The sequence below is a fragment of the Pteropus vampyrus genome, unplaced genomic scaffold, assembly GCF_000151845.1.
Source record: "Pteropus vampyrus isolate Shadow unplaced genomic scaffold, Pvam_2.0 Scaffold117, whole genome shotgun sequence".
Lineage (NCBI taxonomy): Eukaryota > Metazoa > Chordata > Mammalia > Chiroptera > Pteropodidae > Pteropus > Pteropus vampyrus.
Genome location: NW_011888898.1, coordinates 3,049,940 through 3,068,620, shown reverse-complemented (window position 1 = coordinate 3,068,620; position 18,681 = coordinate 3,049,940). Strand labels below are relative to the sequence as shown.

Genomic DNA, 18,681 nt, shown 5'->3' with positions numbered 1-18,681 from the left:
ACTACTGGGAAGGGAGACTTTTTCCACTGAAACTGCTGAGATGGTACAATGTCAGGTCTCGACTCAAGAGAAAAACAGCTAGAGAGAGACCAGCTTCTGAGGAATGTGAGTCCCTGAGTTGTGCCAAACGTTAAGTCAGAATCACCTCTGAACTTTTCAGTTATGAGCTAATAAAATTATTTTAGGTCTTAAGTTTTGCTTAAGTTATAGTTTTGTCACTTATGAGTTGATGAGTTCCAATATCCTTTCCTTTTATGGTGTCCTCAGTCACAAATCAAAAGTCAACCGGGGGTGGGGTGGGGGTGGGGGTGGGCAAACTTTAAGGAACCTCCTGAGAGGCTCTCCCTGATCACCCTGCCAAGCAGCCCCATCCTGATCTTCCAACATTGTTGTTCCATTATTTTCGATTCTCTTTACAAATCAACATCTGAATGCCCATGTGCATTTATTTGTTTATTGTCTTCCCAGGAGGTCACTCCACTAGGGTCTTTGTCTGTCTTCACTGCTGTGCCCCAATGTCCAGGTCAGAGCCTGGCACATACCAGGTGCCAATAAACATTTGCTGAAGAATTCACAAATAGGGATCAGCCTTAATTATTCTATCATCATGATCTGCATGAAGACCACTCCTTACCAAATTGTGGGTCCCCTCCAAAAGTGTTTGGAGATGTCAACCTTAATTCACTTTCTCAGGTGACAGAGGCCTCATCCTGAGCCCTGGGTTTGAGGGGGAGCTGGGAATGGGCTAGGGGTGGGACCTCATCCTCCAGGCTCCTTACCCCTCCTCCCCCAGCCAACCAGGAAACACGAGGCAGCCAAGGTTAAGTAGATTCTTGCTGCTTTGTTATAAATATATTATATACATCCAAAACATGACATTAAAATATTACTCCGTGTTACAGAAAAGATATTAAGGCTTTCTATTATTTACATTAAACAAGCAAGCACCTTTAAAAAAAAAACCAAAACAAAAAAGCCCCATTATTTCATTCTTCTCTGACATACCCCTGGCCAGAGGGGACACTGTGTCCTCTTCCAAATGACCAAAACCCACTGCAGGTGCTATGCCCTGCAATGACATCCTTCCTTAGATTAGAAACATCGGCTCTGGCCTGGAATCACGTGGGCAGATAGGGGGAGGGCTGGGGGAGAGTGGGGTCCAGACTTGGGCAGGGGATTCTGGCCTCTTCCGGCCAGCTCTCCTCAGAGCTTTGCTGCACTTTGCTATCCATGGGTGGACAGGCCAGGCTTCTGAAGGTGGTGGCTGAGGGTGTCCGCCCACCTAGGCCTTTGGGGTCAGTTTGCAGGGCGATGGCAGGGCAATGCTCCAGGAACACTGAGGTGAGCCTGGGAGCTCGGAGACCGCTGGGACAGATAAGATGACTCAGTGGCCCCCATGCTAGCCACGCTGAAGGGCTGCCCATTGGGGCCAGGGTTGGAGGGAGTGGGGAGTGGGTGAGCTTCCCCTCTACCCAAGTGATGCCTGGCAGGATGGGGCTCCTTTTTCTGCATAGTCAGGCTTGGCAGACAGAGCAGCTCAGGTGGCTGGGGAGGGGCCAAGGAAAGAAAACAGAAAAAAAGGAAATGAAAAATCAGTGGCTCAAGTATTCTGTGTCACGAAGGGTGGGGCTGGGGGTGCCCGGGCCCAGCCCAGGAGGTGTCCTCTCCACTTGGAGGAACCAGCGCAAGGAAGGCTGGAATTTGGCAGATGGCTTCGGTTTGGGGGGGCTGGGGAAGGTTGGCAACGAGGTGGCAGGCTGGAGGAGTTATTTGATCTTCTGGGCCCATTTCATGTCATCTGCCCGAGGCTTCTCCCCCGTCAGGCCCTGGATGAGGTCCTCTAGGCGTCGCCAGAAGCCCATCTTCTCCAGAGGGTAGTTGAGCCAGCCTGCAGTAGAAACAGCACCGGGGTGTTGAGTGGGAGAGGGGGTGTAAAGAGAGAGCTGGTCTTGCCTGGGGTAAGAGTGACCGGGAGTGAGAGGGGAGGGAACAAGGACTGACTGAGAACTCTGGGGATGGGGCCCTCCCACCAATGGGCTTTGGGGCTGCTCAGACATGCCTTCGCCGCCTCACTCATTCACTTTTTTACTGAGTGCTTACTATATGCTATGCATGGTGGTGGTTCTTATCACTTGGCTCAAATGGTACCTCTTCCCAGAAGCCTTCCCTGACTTCCAGTTACATAGCACTCCAGGCCTGTCACATCACCCTCTTCTATTTTATAGCCTTTATGATAATGTAACCATTCTCATTAATTCACTACGTCCCAGGTTTGTGGTTTTTGTATCAGGTATAAAAACAGAACACCATATTTTTTCACTATTGATCCAGTGCCTAGAATGGCGCCTAGCACATAGTAGGTGCTCAATAAATATTGCTCACAATCTTATTTAGTCTGTATTAGTCTCCCACCCAAACCACGAGGGACGCACTATTATTAGTCCCATTTTCCACATGAGAAGACTGAGACTTGGAGAGGAGTTTCCCAATTAGTAGGTGGCCAAACCAAGGCTGCTGCCAGGTCTAGCTAAGCAGCTAACCGATCTCCAAAATGGCCCAAAGTCTAACTCCTCCACCTACTCTCAAAGAGCATGACTTTAGGACGATATTTTTGTGGTCCTCAGTTCTGGCTCCAGAAAGAAACAAAACAAAACAAAGCCCTAAAAAACAGTATCTGTAGCTTATCAAGTACCGACCTATAGGCCAAGCCCGTTGTTATCTGCCATTTTGTCATTCACACCCAGCCCTGTGAAGGTGGTTTGTGAAGGAGGTGGCTGCAGCCCCATTTTGTGGATGACAAACAATATCCAGGGAGGCTTGAGTCTTATAAAGGCACACAAAGAAGAGCTGATGTTGAACCTAAGCTGGCCTGACTCAACAGCACCTCTGATATACTTCACCTTGAAAGACACCCAGCTGGCTCCAGAAACCTGCTCACCTCACCTCACCTCACCTCACCTCATCTCTCTGGCCCTGGCCCATTGACTGCCAACGACGATGTGGTCCTCCTTGAGTGACCCGTGGCATGCTCCTGCCTCAGGGCATTTCTATCTGCTGTTCCCTTTGCTTGGACTGATGTGTCCCTGTTTATCTGCGGGGCCCCTCCCACACTGTTTTCAGCGCTCTGACCTCCTTATATGAGCAGACACTCGCCCCTCACCAACACCTCCTCCCAGCATGACTCTGCCCTTCACTCTGCTGTTCTTCCCCACAGCATTCCTCACACCTGGACTTTGGCATCTCTCCTGCCACTCCGCCCCTCGTGCTCTCCACTCCTGCCACACTAGCCTCCTTGCTGCTCCTCAGACATGTGCGTCCCTGCCTCAGGGCCTCTGCACCTACTGTTCCTGCTGCCTGCAGTCCCTTCTCCAGATCTGCATGACTTTCTCCCGCAGTTCAGATGTCACTTCTCAGTGAGGCCCTCCCCGATCACCCTGTTTCCTTTCCTATCCTCTCCTTTACTTTCCTTCATAGCAGTTAGCACCGTCACATGTATTTATGTATTGTCTGGGATGTCCCCTATTAGATTGCCTGTTTTGTTTGGTGCTGTGTCCTGAGCCCAGAGCAGTGCTTGGCACCTAGTAGGTGCTCAATAAATATCTGCCGGCTGGATGGGCGGTTGGAACCACAACTCCATGAGGTGTGTGTGTGGGGTGTCTTTCTCATTTACTGCTGCCCTTAGCACCTGGCACATAGCAGGTACTCAGTAAATGTGTTCTGAGACAACATTCCCACAGGGCAAGGACTGTAAGACCTCCCACTGTGATCTGTCCTCCCGACCCTGAGGATGGAGCTGCAGCGGAGCAGGGGCAGCCCACTCCACACCACCCTACAGCCGCACCTGTCGTGATGCAGAAGTAGGTCTCATGGGGTGAGACGTGATGAATGCGATGGTGTTTACGCGGCAGGATGATGTGCCAGTCCTGCAGGAGGGTGACCCAGCGAGGCAGCCCAAAGTACGTGTGTGACCACTTATGGATCTGGTTGGTGAAGGTGCCAAAGATGATCAGGCAGAAGATGAAGCACTCCCAGGGGAACAGCTGCTCCAGGGCTTCTGCAGGGTGGGGAGAGGGTAGATGCCCACAGTGCCCACACAGCTGTCACATGGGACAGGGACCCATCACCAGCCTGGCCCTCGCCACTCACCCTGGGTAACTCCCATTCCAGGGCAGCACCCAGGCCTCCTTCCAGCCTCCCACATGGCCTCAGACAAGCTCAGACTCCCCTTCTGCTCAGTGGGCAGCTAATTAGTAAGCAGAAGTAATAGTTAAGAACATGCGCTCTGGAGTTAGGCAGTGCTGGGTTCAGATCCTTGCTGTGACGTTTCTTGGCTGTATGAGCCTGGGGCAGCGACTTTGCCTCTTTGAGTCTTAATTCCCTCATCAATAAAATGGGTACAGGTCTTTGTCAAGGTTCCCTAGAAGCACAGCCTGAGACAGAGATCCAGGTGTGCATGATTCATCTGGGGGAGGGGAGTACAGGGAAGCCTCGCTTCTGGAAAAACATCTGACGGAGTGAGGGAAGTAGGACAGGGGGAGAGCTAATCAAAGATGGGGTGGGGGAGTCTCCCCTTAGCCTGATCTTGGGGGGATCTCAAGCATTAATGGCTCTACAGAGTTGGTCCCACTCAGAAATGAGGGGGCTTGCCTTTTGTAGGCTTTTCCTGTCACTGGCTTCAGGCTTATCCCTAGGAGAGAGGCAGTTCTCAGAGGAGGCAGCTGGCAGCTGTGAGCAGCCACCTCTGGCTGTAGCCAGGGGATGCTTACATCCCTCGGGAGAAGGATGTCCACTACACCACAGATAGGCATTACATCTGCCCATGGGGAGGCGCTCTAAGGATCAACGAGGTGTCAGGTTGTTAGAACAAGACCTGGCAGAGGAAGGACGGACTCTTTCCCCACCTGACAGATAAAGTAACTGAGGCTCAGGGAAGTGAAGTGACTTGATTTGTGTCAAGTTCTCCCCCTAGAACAGGCAGGGCAGAGATCTGAACGCAGGACTGTCTGAGTTCACAGCTGAAGCTCTTTCCACTAAGCCAGGGCAGCAAAACCAGAAGCTCTCAGGGCGAGGCAGGTAATGCAAATGAGCAAGGGGGCCAGGTATAGGACAGCAGGGAGTAGTGAGGGCTGTGGCACATTGTAGAGTGTGCGTCCTGTCTAAAGAGGGCAGTCACAGCTCAGTTCTGGCCCAGTGAAACCAAGAGGGAACAAGGACCCAGGGTGGCCAGATTGGGTTGTTCCAGAGATTCTGGAAATGCAGAGCTTTATGTCATATATTCCAATATAAGAAAACATTTTTTGATCTCGTCTGATCTCGGAAGCTAAGTAGGGTTGGATGAGACCACCTAGGACTACCAGGTGTTGTAGGCATGAAAAAACAAACGATCAAAAAAGAACTTTTTTTTATAACACTGCGAGGGGCCAAACACATGCACACAAGCCACAGGAGGCTCGTGGGGATTGAGGCAAGTGTCTGTCCCGGATGGCCCCCTGGAGGCCCACCACCAGCTGGCTCGCTCACCGGGGCTCTGGGTGCGGAACTTGTAGGCCATGTTCAGCAGCGGCAGCAGTGTCACCAGGCAGTTGTCACCATTGGTCTCAATGAAGTCATGACGTGTAATGGCTGTCGGGTCAATGTGATGCTCCCGGAATGGTCGGATGAAAGCCTGGGGTGGGGTAGGGAGGCAGGAGTGGGGATACACCTGACTCATCAGCCTTTGGTGCTCAGCTACTCCCCACAACCTCCTGCACATACTTGATTCGAGCTCACCTCCTTGCCTTTGGGATGCCAGAACATTCCACCATGCCACTGATACAGATTCCACCCAGCCTTCAGGGTCTAGATCTAGCAGCTCTAGCAGAAGTCAGGTCGAAATGATCTGGCGGGGTCCTTGGGCTGCTACTGCCCCCGTCTGGGCCTCAGTCTCCCTGCTTGGGCTGCGAGGGAGCTTGGAGACGATCTCCACCCTTCTTTCCCACCGTAAGGCAGTTGAGAAGGCCCTTGCAGTAACAGGTCCCTCTATTTCTTCCCAGCATCTAAGTGCTTCTTTGTGGTAACAGCATCCCCCTTTTCTCTTATTACAGCTGTTCTGATGGGGCTGGGCTCACCACTGCCTAGTTAAGAGTGAGCATGTGACCCTGGCCTGGCCAATCAGAGCATTCCATCCCTCCCACCACAACAACTGGCGGAGGGATGGGCATGTGACCCAAGCTGGGCCAATAGGAGTGAGCCATGGGACTTAGGCTTTAAGTATGGGAAAGGAGAGTTCTCTTTCCACTGGAGGTGGGCACTGAGCGGAGAGGATGGAAGTCTAGGAAGCCATCTTGGCCACCTTACCATAAAGAGGAAAGCCTACATGAGAGTGAAGCCAAGAGAGAGGAAAGCAGAGACAGACATGGAGAGAGACTGAATCTGAAGAACATGGTCTGTCTGTCCCACCGAACCCAGCCACACCTTAATTTGGCTCTGCTGAAAATTTCAGTACACAAATGAGTACCTTTCCTTGGTAAAGCCAGTTTGTATTGGATTTTCTATAACTTACAACCAAAATAGTCTGACTGATATAAGTTCAATTAAAACAAACAAACAGTGAGGCATAGCAGGACAGACAAAGGAGAACAAGGCGTGGCCCCCAAAGGCAAGGGGTTCTGGTGAGGTGGACACATATCAAAGCTCTCTGACTGTTCCATGCCTGATGCTTTTGCTTCCAGAAAATCCAAGGATATTCCTGGTCTAGTCCTGGAGGAGGGCATGCAGGTCAGGCTGGAAGGATAGTTCCCATCTTTCAGATAGGGAAAGAGGCTCTGACAGGAAAGGGGACTCACCCAAGGTCAGAGAGCCCAACCTCCTTCTGGAGGAGACAGGTTGGGCTGGGTCAATATACGTACCTTCCCTACGATGGGCAGCTCCACGGAACCCCAAGTGTCAGCTCCCCAGTGCACCAGGCCAGACAAGAAGTCAGCAATGAGAGCCCCTGCAACTGTGGACAAGAACAGGGTGAGCCTGGGCAGGGGACATACAGAGGGACATCTCCCCTCCTGCCCACCCCAAATCAGGAATTCACGCATTCACTTGGTCATTCACTCATTTGTTAGGGGAGAGGCTGTCCCTTTTCTACTTGGAACGCTTTATTCCCTGTAAACGGAGCCTCAGGAATAACACTCCTGGCCTGGATCTGGATCTGTCCCTTCAGTTGCTCTGTCCCAGGGGAGATGTGGGAACTCATCTGCTTGGTGAGTCTGGAGAGAATAAACTGGGCATGCTCAGATCAGCCCAACCTTTCCCTATTAGGAGCTGACTGACCCCTTGTGTCTGACCCCCAATCGGTCCCCATAGGGAAGCTCACTCTGCTCCAGTGTTGCCAGTGACTAGATGAAAACGTCCTTCTGGGGTTTGGTGTCAAGAAGTACCTCAGGTGGAGACAGACACCACACTCCCCCTCCCCTTCTAGCTTTTATCAACAATAAACATAATTTGACCTCCAGCAGCCTTTTCCTTATCTTAGAGCTCAACTGGTTCAGACTTGGAGTGGGGTCCCCTCAGAGACCCCAACACCATTCCTTCACTTGAGGATTCAGAGGTTAAGAGCTGTTAGATCTGGACTCAAATTCCAGCTGTCTCTCACTAGCCGTGAGACACTGGGCAAGCTACTTATCCTCTCTGCCCGTTTCCTCTAGATAGATGGGAACGACGATTAAGAAAACATAGCAGCTACCATTTATTGAGTACATTTTTAGTGTCACGCAAGTGCTTTATGTGTTAGATTTCAGTGAATTCTGATCATCTGTTAGAAGTTGGGACCATTTTTATTCTCACTTTATAGAGGTAGAAACAGGCTTGGAGAAATGAAGTAACTAGACCGAGGTGGCATAAATGGCAAGTGGCTGGGCTCTTAACCTGCCCTGAGGTCCAAATCTAACATAGCAGGATGCACTGCCACCATTATGCACATAGGAATACTGAGGTGGAGTGGCCATCACCTGCCCAAGGTAACACGCCAGTGCCACCCCACACCACGCTCCCCTCTCACCGTGTCTTGGCGCTCTTAGCGTGTTCTCTTTCCCTCGCACACACTTACATGCCTCTGGGTCTTTGCATTTGCTGTTCTCTCTGCCTGGAACATTCTTTCCCAAGATGTAACACAGCTCAACTCCTCCACTTCCTTTAGGCCTTTACTCAAAAATCCTCTAGGAACACCTGATCTAAAATTGTACCCCCTCTTACCTCCCAGCATTTCCTGTCTTCTATTGTTCCTTTTCTCCAAGCACTTGTCACCTTGGACTTCATTTTTGTTTATTGCCCCGCCCCCCCCGCCCCCCCATCACCTATGAATGTCAGCCCCACAAAGGCAGGGATTTTATCTAGTCTTTTGTGTATGGCTGTTTCCTGGTTCCTGGCACTTACCAGGGGTTCAGTAAATATTTGTTGAATTAATCAATGTAAACACTAAGTATAGTACTTGGCACACAGTAAGCCCTCAAACCTATTATTACTGTTGCTGTTGTTCTGGGAGGCTCTGCGCTGTGGACCGAGCTCTAGAGCCAGAGATACATTGGACACTGAGCTCACCGTCTCCGGGGCAAAGAGACACGAGGCGGGGAAAGCTGTAAAACATGGCAGGGAACGAATGCAGTTTTCAGTGATGATAGGTGCAGTCCACTGGGTCATGTGACTTCAGGCAAACCCTTTCTCTCCCCCGCCCTAGACTCAGTTTCTTTGTGTGAACTCGTCCAAGGCCCAGCTACACCACTTAAGGGTTCTTGGGGTTCTGCTAGGGCTCTCAGTTCCTAGGTGACAGGAGACCAGGGCCTTGGGGTACCCTGGAGGCCTCCCTGGTGAAGAGGGGTCATGAGCGAGGGAGTAAGAGTGGGCGTGGGGCTAATTGTGGACATGCAGTTCTGATGCCTGGGCCCAGGTTAAGGGGTAGCTGTGAACAAAGACTTTCCAGAGGCCCTGGAGCCTTTGCCCCACAGATGCCAAATGTGGGAGGGATGGTGGGGGCAGGGGAGACACAGCTATATAAAGGCACCTGCAAGTTCTTGGTGACAAAGACAGGTGGGCAGGTGGGGATAGGTACTACCTCCTGATATGCGGAAGCCAAAGGAGAGGCCATAAGGTGACGCTGCACAGGAGGCTGGGTTGGGGAGAGGTCAGGGCTCAGCAGGGCCCACTGGGTCTGTGGACTCAGGGCCCCACTCAGGGCTGAGCAGTCCTGCTCCTCAGTGATAATGCTGGGAGGAGGGACCTGGGGAAGGGGGTCAGGGAAGCCAGGGAGGTGAAAGCCAAGGGCTTCTACACTTGCTGTTCCTCTACCTGGCTCTTCCTCAGCCTTCTAGCTCAGGGCAGTCATCACCCAACCCCCCTGGCTAAAGCCTACCTCTAGGGTAGGTGCTCTTGGTCACGTCTCCCTGCTTTATTTCTAACACGGCACTTGTCACCACCTGAGATGGCTTTATTTATTACCACCCTCTCATAAGTTGAACAACCTTCCCTGCCAAGTCCCGTGGCGTGGAAACGGCAGCCGTGAGATGGAAAAAAGGCAGGTTTGTTTACCTGTCTCCAAAACCAGCACCCTTTCATGTCCTTCAACTGTACCTCAGTAGATCCAAGGGCATTAATAGGGCTCTTACTGCATACTATAGGATGCTGTACACATGCTGCCTTGTATCTACCAAGAGGGACAAGAGACCATGTGGCCAAGAGCTAAGTAGACCTAGATCAAGAACTGGAGGCCTCATCTCTTGCTACCATATTGCTGTGTGACCCTGGGCAAGCCCCTTGCCCCCTCTAGACTCAGCATCTTCACTTGCACAGTGAGTGGCACCTTGTGATGCCCTACACCGACAGGTCTGACTAATGCTGCGTCTGAATGCTGCCTTCACGAGAAGCAGGTAACCTCGTGCCCCTTAATTTCCTCTCCATTCTTATTCCATGCAACCGGTGATCTGCTTCCCATCGTTATTGATTGGTTTTGTCTGTTCTAGAACTTCATATAAATGGATTCAAATAGTATGTGCTCTTTTGGATCTAGCTTCTTTCACTAGCACAGTACTTCTAGAGTCATCCATGTAACTGATGTATCAGTAGTTCACCCTTTTTATTGCTGAATCGTATTCTGGATGTCCCACAATGTGTTTATCCCTTTCACTGTTGGACATCTGGGTTGTTTCCAGGTTCTGTGAAAACGTTTACATACAAGCCTGTGTGTAGACACGTACCCCCATTTCCTTTGGGTACAGGTGTCCGTTCGTTCATTCGTTCGTTCGTTCGTTCGTTCTTTCGTCCCTCCCTTCCTCCCTCCCTCCCTCCCTCTCTGCCTCCCTTTCTTTCTCTCCCCTTCTCTCCCTTTCTTTCTTAACATTTACTGGGCAATTTAGATACCGGGCCCTGTGTCAGCACCTTAAATGTTTTTCTCTTTTAATCCATACACCGTACCAAGGTCGGTCCTAAACCAGTTACACATCTTATCTCCTTAATCGTCCTAAGCATTTAATCCTTACAGATTTCAGGTATAATAATAAAAGCAATACAGATGGTCCTGACTTACGATGGTTCAACTTATCGTTTTTTGACTTTATGATGGTGTGAAAATGATATGCGTAATAAATTACATATGATATTGAATACTTTATTATAAAATAGGCTTTGTGTTAGATGATTTTGCCCAACTGTAGGCTAATGTGTTCCGAGCACGTTTAAGGCTATGCTAAGCTATGATGTTTGGTAGGCTAGGTGTATTAAAAGCATTTCTGACTTAATGACATTTTATTAGGATGTAACCCCACAGTACGTTGAGGAGCATCTGCATTAGAAAAAACAATGTCTGTGGTAACGGTTAACACTGAAGCACTTCCCCTGTGCCCAGTGCTATGTCAAAGGTGTTAGAAAGTGCATTATCGGAGGCATAGCTCCCTACGCCTTAAATATGAGCTGCACACAGTGACTTCTGTTCAGAAAGGACAGTACGGACATGGGGAGGAGAGTAACTTTATAGTGGGGAAACCTGACCAACACTACCTGGGCCAGGTGGTCAAGGTCAACACCACAATGCCAAGTCATGTTGACAGTACATAGCTTTGCTACGATGTGATGAAAATGACTCTTTACCTTTGAGCTCTTCCTCTCTGAAACACATAACCCAGTCCAAGAAAAACACCAGACAAATAACAGTAGAGGGGCATCCTACGAAATACTACCAGTCCTCAAAACTGTCAAGATCATGGAAAACAAGGAAAATCTGAGAAACTGTCACAGCCAAGAGGAGCCTAAAAGGATATGACAGCTACATGTGATGTGGAATCCTGAACGGGATCCTGGAACAGAAAGAGGACAGTGAGTAAAAACCAAGGTGATCTGAATAAATTGTGGACTTTAGTTCATAATACTGTATCCACACTGGAGCAGTAATTGTAACAAGCATGTGATACTAATATAAACTATAAGATGTTAGTAATAGGGGACTCTGGGGGCAAGGGTATATGGGGACTGTACCATCTGCCCATTTTCTGTAAATCTAAAACTGTTCCAAAAATAAAGTGTATTATGTCACTTCACGTCTAGTGTGATGGGCCCCACCACATCCTGACTTCCAGAGGGGGAAATGAGTCAGAGGGGAGGCCCACTCAGGGTCACACAGCAGCTAGGAGTCAGGGCTGCTGGTGAGTGGCCAGAGACCATCACAAGGGGTGTTTGCGATGACACTGTGCCTTCATGTCCAAGTCTGGGAAATGGAGATATTAATAAGTAATCAGTTCACCTAACTACGATCAGTTAATAAGATGGGCTAATGTGGATAGAGTGCTTAGCACGGTCCTTGGGACAGTACGAAGTCCCCAAATGTAGCTAGAGTTAGCTTAAACAGTACTCCCCTCTCCGAGCCTCAGTCTTGGCATCTGGTAAATGACAGTACCCGGCCTTTTCAGGCTGCCAAGCTGGGAAGGATGTGTGCTTTGGACAGAGGTCAGGAATTACATTGGGAGAGAAGGAGCTCTCCCCTTTTTCTGAGAGGAAATGGCTCTGTGTCCTCCCAGCCTCTGCGGGTGGCTGTTTCTAGACTACAAGACTGCAGCCTGAGGCTGCTTTAATGGGGGCAGGGGTGGCAGAGGCAGGCACACAGACGCTTCATTGTCCCAGCCAGGGGCAGTGGCGGGCGGCTGGCTCACCCTGGGGATGGCTTTGGCTTGGTTGCCTCCCAGTCTGCAGGACATTGGGATGGGGGATGACTCACTTAAGGCTACCATGACTCACTGGGTGACCTTGAAACAGTCACTGGGCCCCTTGTTAGGAGCCCATTTCCCCACAGGTCACCTAGCTGATACTTCTTCGCCCCTGCCTGACTCAAGACCTGGTGTAGAGACACGGAGAGTGGCTGAGACAGAGTGGACACTGCTGAGGGCTGGTCCATAGAATCCTGGGGCCAAATCCTGTCTTTCATCTCAGAATCACACAAAGATGCCCCATTTGACCTACCAGGCTGACCATGACCTGAGGCTGTGTGACCTCTGACCTCACTGTCCATCTTGCACTTGCTGTGCCCCCTATCTGGCACCCCCTTTCCTCCAGAAAACTTTGCCAGAAACTCCTACTCTCTCTTTCAAAGACCAACTCACGAGCACCCACACTCTCCACTTTCCCCAGCTGCAGCCAACAGCTCAGGGCTCCTGGAGCTGTTCATTCGCTCACCCCTCCACTCATGATAACAGTCCTGGTCAAGGTTGCTGATGACCCGGATGTGGCCGATCCAATGATCCCTTGCTATACCCCAAGTCTTCTAGAAACACATTTTCCTCTTGCCGCCCGCCCCCCACTTCCTCCTCTTCCCAGACTGAAAGCACCAGCAGCCTTGGGGCTCAGCTCCCACTCAGCCCCTGGGGGCACTCCACCAGTGCCTGAACCTCAGACACCATCTCGACCCCAAGGCCTCCCAGGTTTCCATCTCCATCTGCCTTCCCTGACTCCAGACTGAGATTTCCGATTTCCTACCCGACACCTCCCCTTGGCCCTCAGGCAGGCGTCTCGGGCATCTCCCCTCAAGCCAGCTTCTTCCTCATTCCTTCCATCAATCAAGTCAAAGAACCTGGAGTCACTAACCCCTCCTTCTCACCTCCACAGCCAACCTGGAAGCATTCTGGCAGCTCACCTGTCACAGCTTCTCACCACCTCCACCACCATACTGGTCTTAGCCACCATCTTTGCCTCCTCTCTGGCCCTCCCTGCCCCACCCCCCAACTTTGTCCTCCCTGCAGCATCAGCTGATGTCAGCTACCTTCTAGGGGGTGGGGAAACTCACCACTGGCTGTTCATGGACTGTGGAATAAAACCCCTGGCCTCCTTTCTATTCCCAAGGCACTGGGCACACACCGGCCTCAGGGCTTTTGCACTAGCTCTTCTCACTGCATGGAATGCCACTCCCAGATGTATCTGCCTGCTCCCTCCCTCACCTCCTTTAGGTCTACACAAGCGTCACTTTTACAGAGTCCGTGACTTTGCACTTCTTCCCTTATCTTGATTTTGTTGCCAGCATTGTGCCATCTGTTCGAGTTTATTAATTAGGCTCTGCCTCCCCTGGTTTCAGAGACACCAGAACCTCTGGGGAGATAATGTTGGGTGGGGAGCGGGCTCTATAGGCTGGCACAGTGCCCTCACCTCCTGAGTGTTAACACACAAATCAGAGCAGCTACTTAAGTTGATTTAGGGACTGCGCAAACATCACTATCCGGATTGTCCGTTCTTATCAGCTCAGAGGCAAAGGTAGAAGATTAGGAAGCTGGAGTCAGATGCTCTGGCTGGATAGTTGAGATCTCCTGGGCCCAGGGCTGGAAGCTCTGGTCCCAGCCAGGGAAGGGAGGTGGTGACCTGCCTGGGACACCTACTGTCCCGGCTCACACAAATGTCACACAACACACACCTGGGCTCTGATGTGGCTGATCCTTTGCCCAAGCTGGGCCCACTGCCTAGAACACCCTCTCCTCCCAATACTAACTAAAGGCTGTGGACTCCACGGTTCAGGAGCCAGGCAGGAATGGATATGCGATTCCAGGCTCTGATGCTGCAAGTCACCTGGACTCTCAGGGGGTGGCGATCAGAACCTCCTTACTAGCTTGCCACCAAAGGTTAGAAGTGCCCAGCCTAGGGCTTGGCTCATTGTAGACTTTTGGGAAATATCCATTGTTAAACTGACTAGAGAGCCAGAAGGCCCAAGCCCTGGTGAGTGGTATGTTGGGCAGTGTCCCCTCTCACTTCTATTCAGTTACTGGTCTTCTCTGCAGTTACACATACCTGCATTTTGCCCTCACAATAGCCCTGGGAGGCAGGTACTATGAGCAGCTTCACTTAAAAGATGTGGAAGGCGAGGCTCAGAGACACAAAGACACTTGCCCAAGGCTACAAAACCAGGAAGTGGTGGAGCTGGGACTTGAACTCGGGTCTGCAGGGGCCAACTCCTAAACACCCTAGATGGGACTTCAGGGCCCTGTTATCCCTGAGCAGAGGGGGCACATCTGGCTCCTGTGGGCTGGGCCCAGGCTCCTCAGCACTGGATGGATAAATGCCCCCTTCCTCCAGTTGGCCTGGTCCCTAGCACATGCCTGTCCCCGTCCCAGACCCAGATGGCCTGAGCATTACTGGCTTAGGCAGCCAAATGCTTTTAATGAGTTTGTGGGAACTGAATACTTAGGGTGGGTCAGGAGAGCCCAGGACAGGGGAGGGGATAAGCCCTAAGTTAGAGGGAAAAGGGGAGGGGTGGTATCTGGAGAGGAAGGAGGCGGAGTCACCCAGGGTCTGGTTGTGGAGAGAGTGTATTATGTTGTGCTTCTGGCTTGAGGTGTGACTCTGGGCCGGTCCCGTCTCTGAGCCTTGGTTTCCTTATCTGAAAAATGATGACAACCAGAGCATCCATCTCCCAGGTTGTGGACAGATGAGGACTAATCAAAGGATAACATTTGGCAGGTACTAATAAGTTGCGGCTTGCTCATTCATTCACTGATTCAATAAATATTTATAGAGCACTTAGCTGTGTGCCAGGCTTTGTGCTTGGGGCTGGGGACACAGCAGTATAAACAGACAAAAATCTCTACTCATGGAGCTGACATTTGAGTGGGGGAAAGATAGATAAGAAATATGCAACAGAGTAGGGCGAGGGGATAACACGTAACAGGGCTGTAGTTTTAGAGGGGTAATCAGGGCGGTCTCCCTGAGGAGGTGACCTCTGAGCAGGAATCTGGATGAGGGAGTGAACCATGTGTGTGTCTGCAGGAAAAGTTCCAGGCACAGGGAACAGTATTTGCAAAGGCCCCGAGGTAGAAGTGTGTCCAGAGCATGGCGGAGGCACAGTGAGGAGGCCAGTGTGGTGGAAGCAGGGTGAGCCAGAGGACAGCAGAGGGAGATGAGATCTGAGGAGGAGCTTGGGCCAGGCTGTGCTGAGGAGTTGGTGTTTTATTCCAAGTATACAAGGGAGGACAGGGGAATGGCATGACCTGACCGCGGTTATTATGGGGTCCCCCTGGCTGTGTGTGGATAACAGACAGTGTAGGGGCAAAGCTGGAGGCGGGGAGACCAGGAAGGAGGCTACCATGATAGTCCAGGCAAGAGATATGGTGGCTGGACCAGGGTGGAGATAGTGCAGGTGGAGAGTAATGGTTGGATTCTGGATGCATTTTGAAAGTGGAGCCAAGAGCATTTGCTGATAGTTTGGGTGTGGAATGAGAGAGAAAGAAGAGAGCTGAGGATGATGCCCAGATTTCTGGCCCAAGTGGCGGAAAAGACACAGGTGCCACTGACTGAGATGGGAGGCGCGGTCCTCAGCACGTACCGCACTGGCGTGCATACACATCCACACGCACATACATTGTGTGCAAGCTGCCACACTGGGCAGCTCCCTGGCCCCCATGGAAGCCGAGGCAAGCAGCAGAGCTGTGGGCACTCACCAACACCCAGCATTACGAGGGGCGTATGCTCCCAGCGGGCCAGCAGCAGGAGGTGGATCACGTTGTGGGCAATGAGGCTGAAGCACAGGACCACACAGCACCACTCCTGGAAGCGCTTGCCTGCAGGGAGACAGGTGAGAGGTGAGTGTGTTGGGCAGGCGGTATGGGCAGAGGACGGAAGATCAAAGCCAGGCAAAGCTGGGCCCCGTGGGGGCTCTTCCCCTGTGTCCCACGAGTCTATAGTGCTCACCACAGGCTGAACTTAGGGAAAGAATGAATGAAAGGTCCCCACCTGCCCATTTCACAGATTATGTCATGAGGTCCTGAGAAGGGGAAGCACCCGTCCAACGTCATACACTCAGGGCTGGCTGCAGTAAACCAAGCCCTTCAGAACGCAGGCCCCTGTGCACAAGTCACATGCCCATGAAACAAGCCTCGTGTGTGCCGATTCTTTGGCAGATAGGACCAGAATGCTGGTCTCCTGGGCCCCTTTGGGCTCTCTCTGAAGTCACATGAGGGAACTTTAATGAGCTTTTTTTTTTTAAACTGGCATCATGGCATTACCTGTCCCCTTTTGTAGATAATTACTTGGAGGTAGAAGCTACAAACATCTTTTAATCCCAGAGGTTCAGACCCCAACCTCCATCAAGCAGGGCTCCAGGCAGCCATTTACGTAAAAAAAAGAAAAAAAATTATATAGTTGAGACTTGCTTTTCATTTATTCCCTTTTTAATTTAAAATTTGTGAATGTACTAACTATCAAAAATCTTTTCACATGATTTTAAATTAAAATTTAAAAAAGTAAAAGGAAATAAAAACACCAGGTGATACAGAACATGAGACAGGGCCCCTGGGGAATACTGTTTTCCCAGGCAGCTGGTCCTAAGGGCATGGAAGACCCTTAATGATAATAATTTTCTTATCATTAGTGTTTAACATCTACTGAGCAGTTACTAGGTGCCAGGTATCTGCTGAGGTGATGCCATTTTGCAGATGAGAAATCTGAGATTCGGGGTGATCTCAAGGGAGTAGCCCAAGGCCACCCAGCTAGTCAGCCACAGACTAGGAACCTATGTCCAGAGGGTCTGGTTCCTGAGACCCTGCTCTTACTCGACCCTGTCCTGCTGTCCTTGTTCTTTGCCTCCATTCCTCATCACTCTTATGGCCCTGATGACATTCTGGATCAGGCTACCTTAAAAACAGGGCCAGGCAGGCCCCTGTGAGTGATAAAGAACAGAAGGGGCCAGGGCACATAAAGAAGGTTCCTTGTACATCTGTTCTCTCCTCTCTTTAGAGCTTTGTATGTGCTGTTCTCTTTATACCCTCTGCACTGGGATGACTTTGGCACTGCTCTTACTGATCTCGACCTGGAACCTCTGCCTCTAGGAAGCTATCCATGATTCCTCCTCTGACTCCTGCACTGCCCCAACATGGAGTCCATCATGTAGAACTGTCACTGCCCATGTAATGCCCATCTTTCTTTACTCAAATGTGAACTCGGGAGACTGTGTCTGGTTTGCTCACCAGGGCCCTGGCACACAGCTGGTGCTCAATGAATGCTTGTGGAATAAACAAATTCTCAACTATGATCCTAAAGGAAAAAGCGCCGGGCCTGGTGTCTGGGCATCCTTCTGCAAAGCACCTTGGGAAGGAAACAGTAGGCATCCCATTGTTCCTGACAGAGAACAGGCTGAGAGAGAGAGGAGGGGCTTCTCCAGTGCGCCCTGAGCCAGAGCACGGCTGCCCTCCCGTAGCCCTGTGCAAAGACCACAGCTCAGAGTGGCGAAGGATCATGCCCAGAGTCACATCCCCGTGGCCCTCTCTTGTACAGATGAGGACACTGAGTCCCAGAAAGGGCATGGACCCCAATAGGGATCATATGGTAGCAGAGGGCCCAGAACCCCTCATGTCCTGCTTCTTGGTCTGTTTCCCTTGGGCCACATGGCCCTACCACCCCAGCAACCCCCAGTCAGGATCACTACAATCTGGCCCAGCAGGGCCTTCCCCGTTCTGGTTCCTCTTTGCGGCCAGGGCCTACATCTCAGAAGCAAGAAGCCTGGGGAGGGGGTGCAGCTGGGAGTAAGGTTATTTCTCAATGCCAACCCACTTGCGTGTCTCTGCCTACAGGGAGAGCAACAAAATCAAATAACAGTAACAATGGCTGACACCCACTAAGGCCGATCACAGCTGGGGTGCCAGGTTTAGCCCACATCAGAGATGCCATAGACCCACTCCCTGCAGCATATTTTGCTCTCAGTTTAAAAAAAAATTAGCTACACTTAAAAAAAAAAAAAAATCACGTGAGATTCTTATTTCTCGCTTTCCTTGAGAACTCAGGACTCTGACCAACCAGGCTTGAGCAGCAGTGGCTGCCCCCAGCAGAAGCGGGCAAGAGCTCCCAGTTCACTCAGGTCCCCTCTCTTCCCAGTGGCCTCATATTGGGTGGCTTCCCTTGGAGGAAGTCCTGGCTGGCCCCTGCAGTTATTGGAGTGTTTGAGCCCGAGGCGTAGCCTCTCATTCAAATCTTAGTTCCTCCAGGGAAGAATTGTATGATCCCATTTCCCAGATGAGGAAACCAAGGCTCAGTGGGTGAAAATAAAGAGTTTGGTTTGGATCCTGGGCTCGCAAATGGGACATATTAGCCTGAATGTTTGGGGCTGAGCTGATTCCGAAGATTGCCCAGCTCTTTCCCCATGCTATGGGAAATATCCCTGAAATCTGAATATTTTCCCATCTAAACTCTCTTTGGCCTCTGGAA

The 18,681-nt window shown here is 51.0% G+C and overlaps 1 protein-coding gene across 1 annotated transcript in view; it reads right to left on the bottom strand.

Moving 5' to 3' along the window:
- Positions 1-440: 440 nt before the first annotated feature.
- The window catches only part of TMEM189 (transmembrane protein 189), a 25,955-nt gene continuing 7,714 nt past the window's right edge, over positions 441-18,681 (bottom strand). The window contains exons 2-6 of the mRNA XM_011365978.2: positions 15,924-16,043; positions 6,888-6,979; positions 5,521-5,665; positions 3,842-4,054; positions 441-1,888 (exon numbers count right to left, since the gene is read on the bottom strand). Coding sequence (XP_011364280.1) covers positions 1,767-1,888; positions 3,842-4,054; positions 5,521-5,665; positions 6,888-6,979; positions 15,924-16,043 — 692 coding nt within the window. The 3' untranslated portion in view covers positions 441-1,766. The remainder of the gene's footprint in view (positions 1,889-3,841; positions 4,055-5,520; positions 5,666-6,887; positions 6,980-15,923; positions 16,044-18,681) is intronic.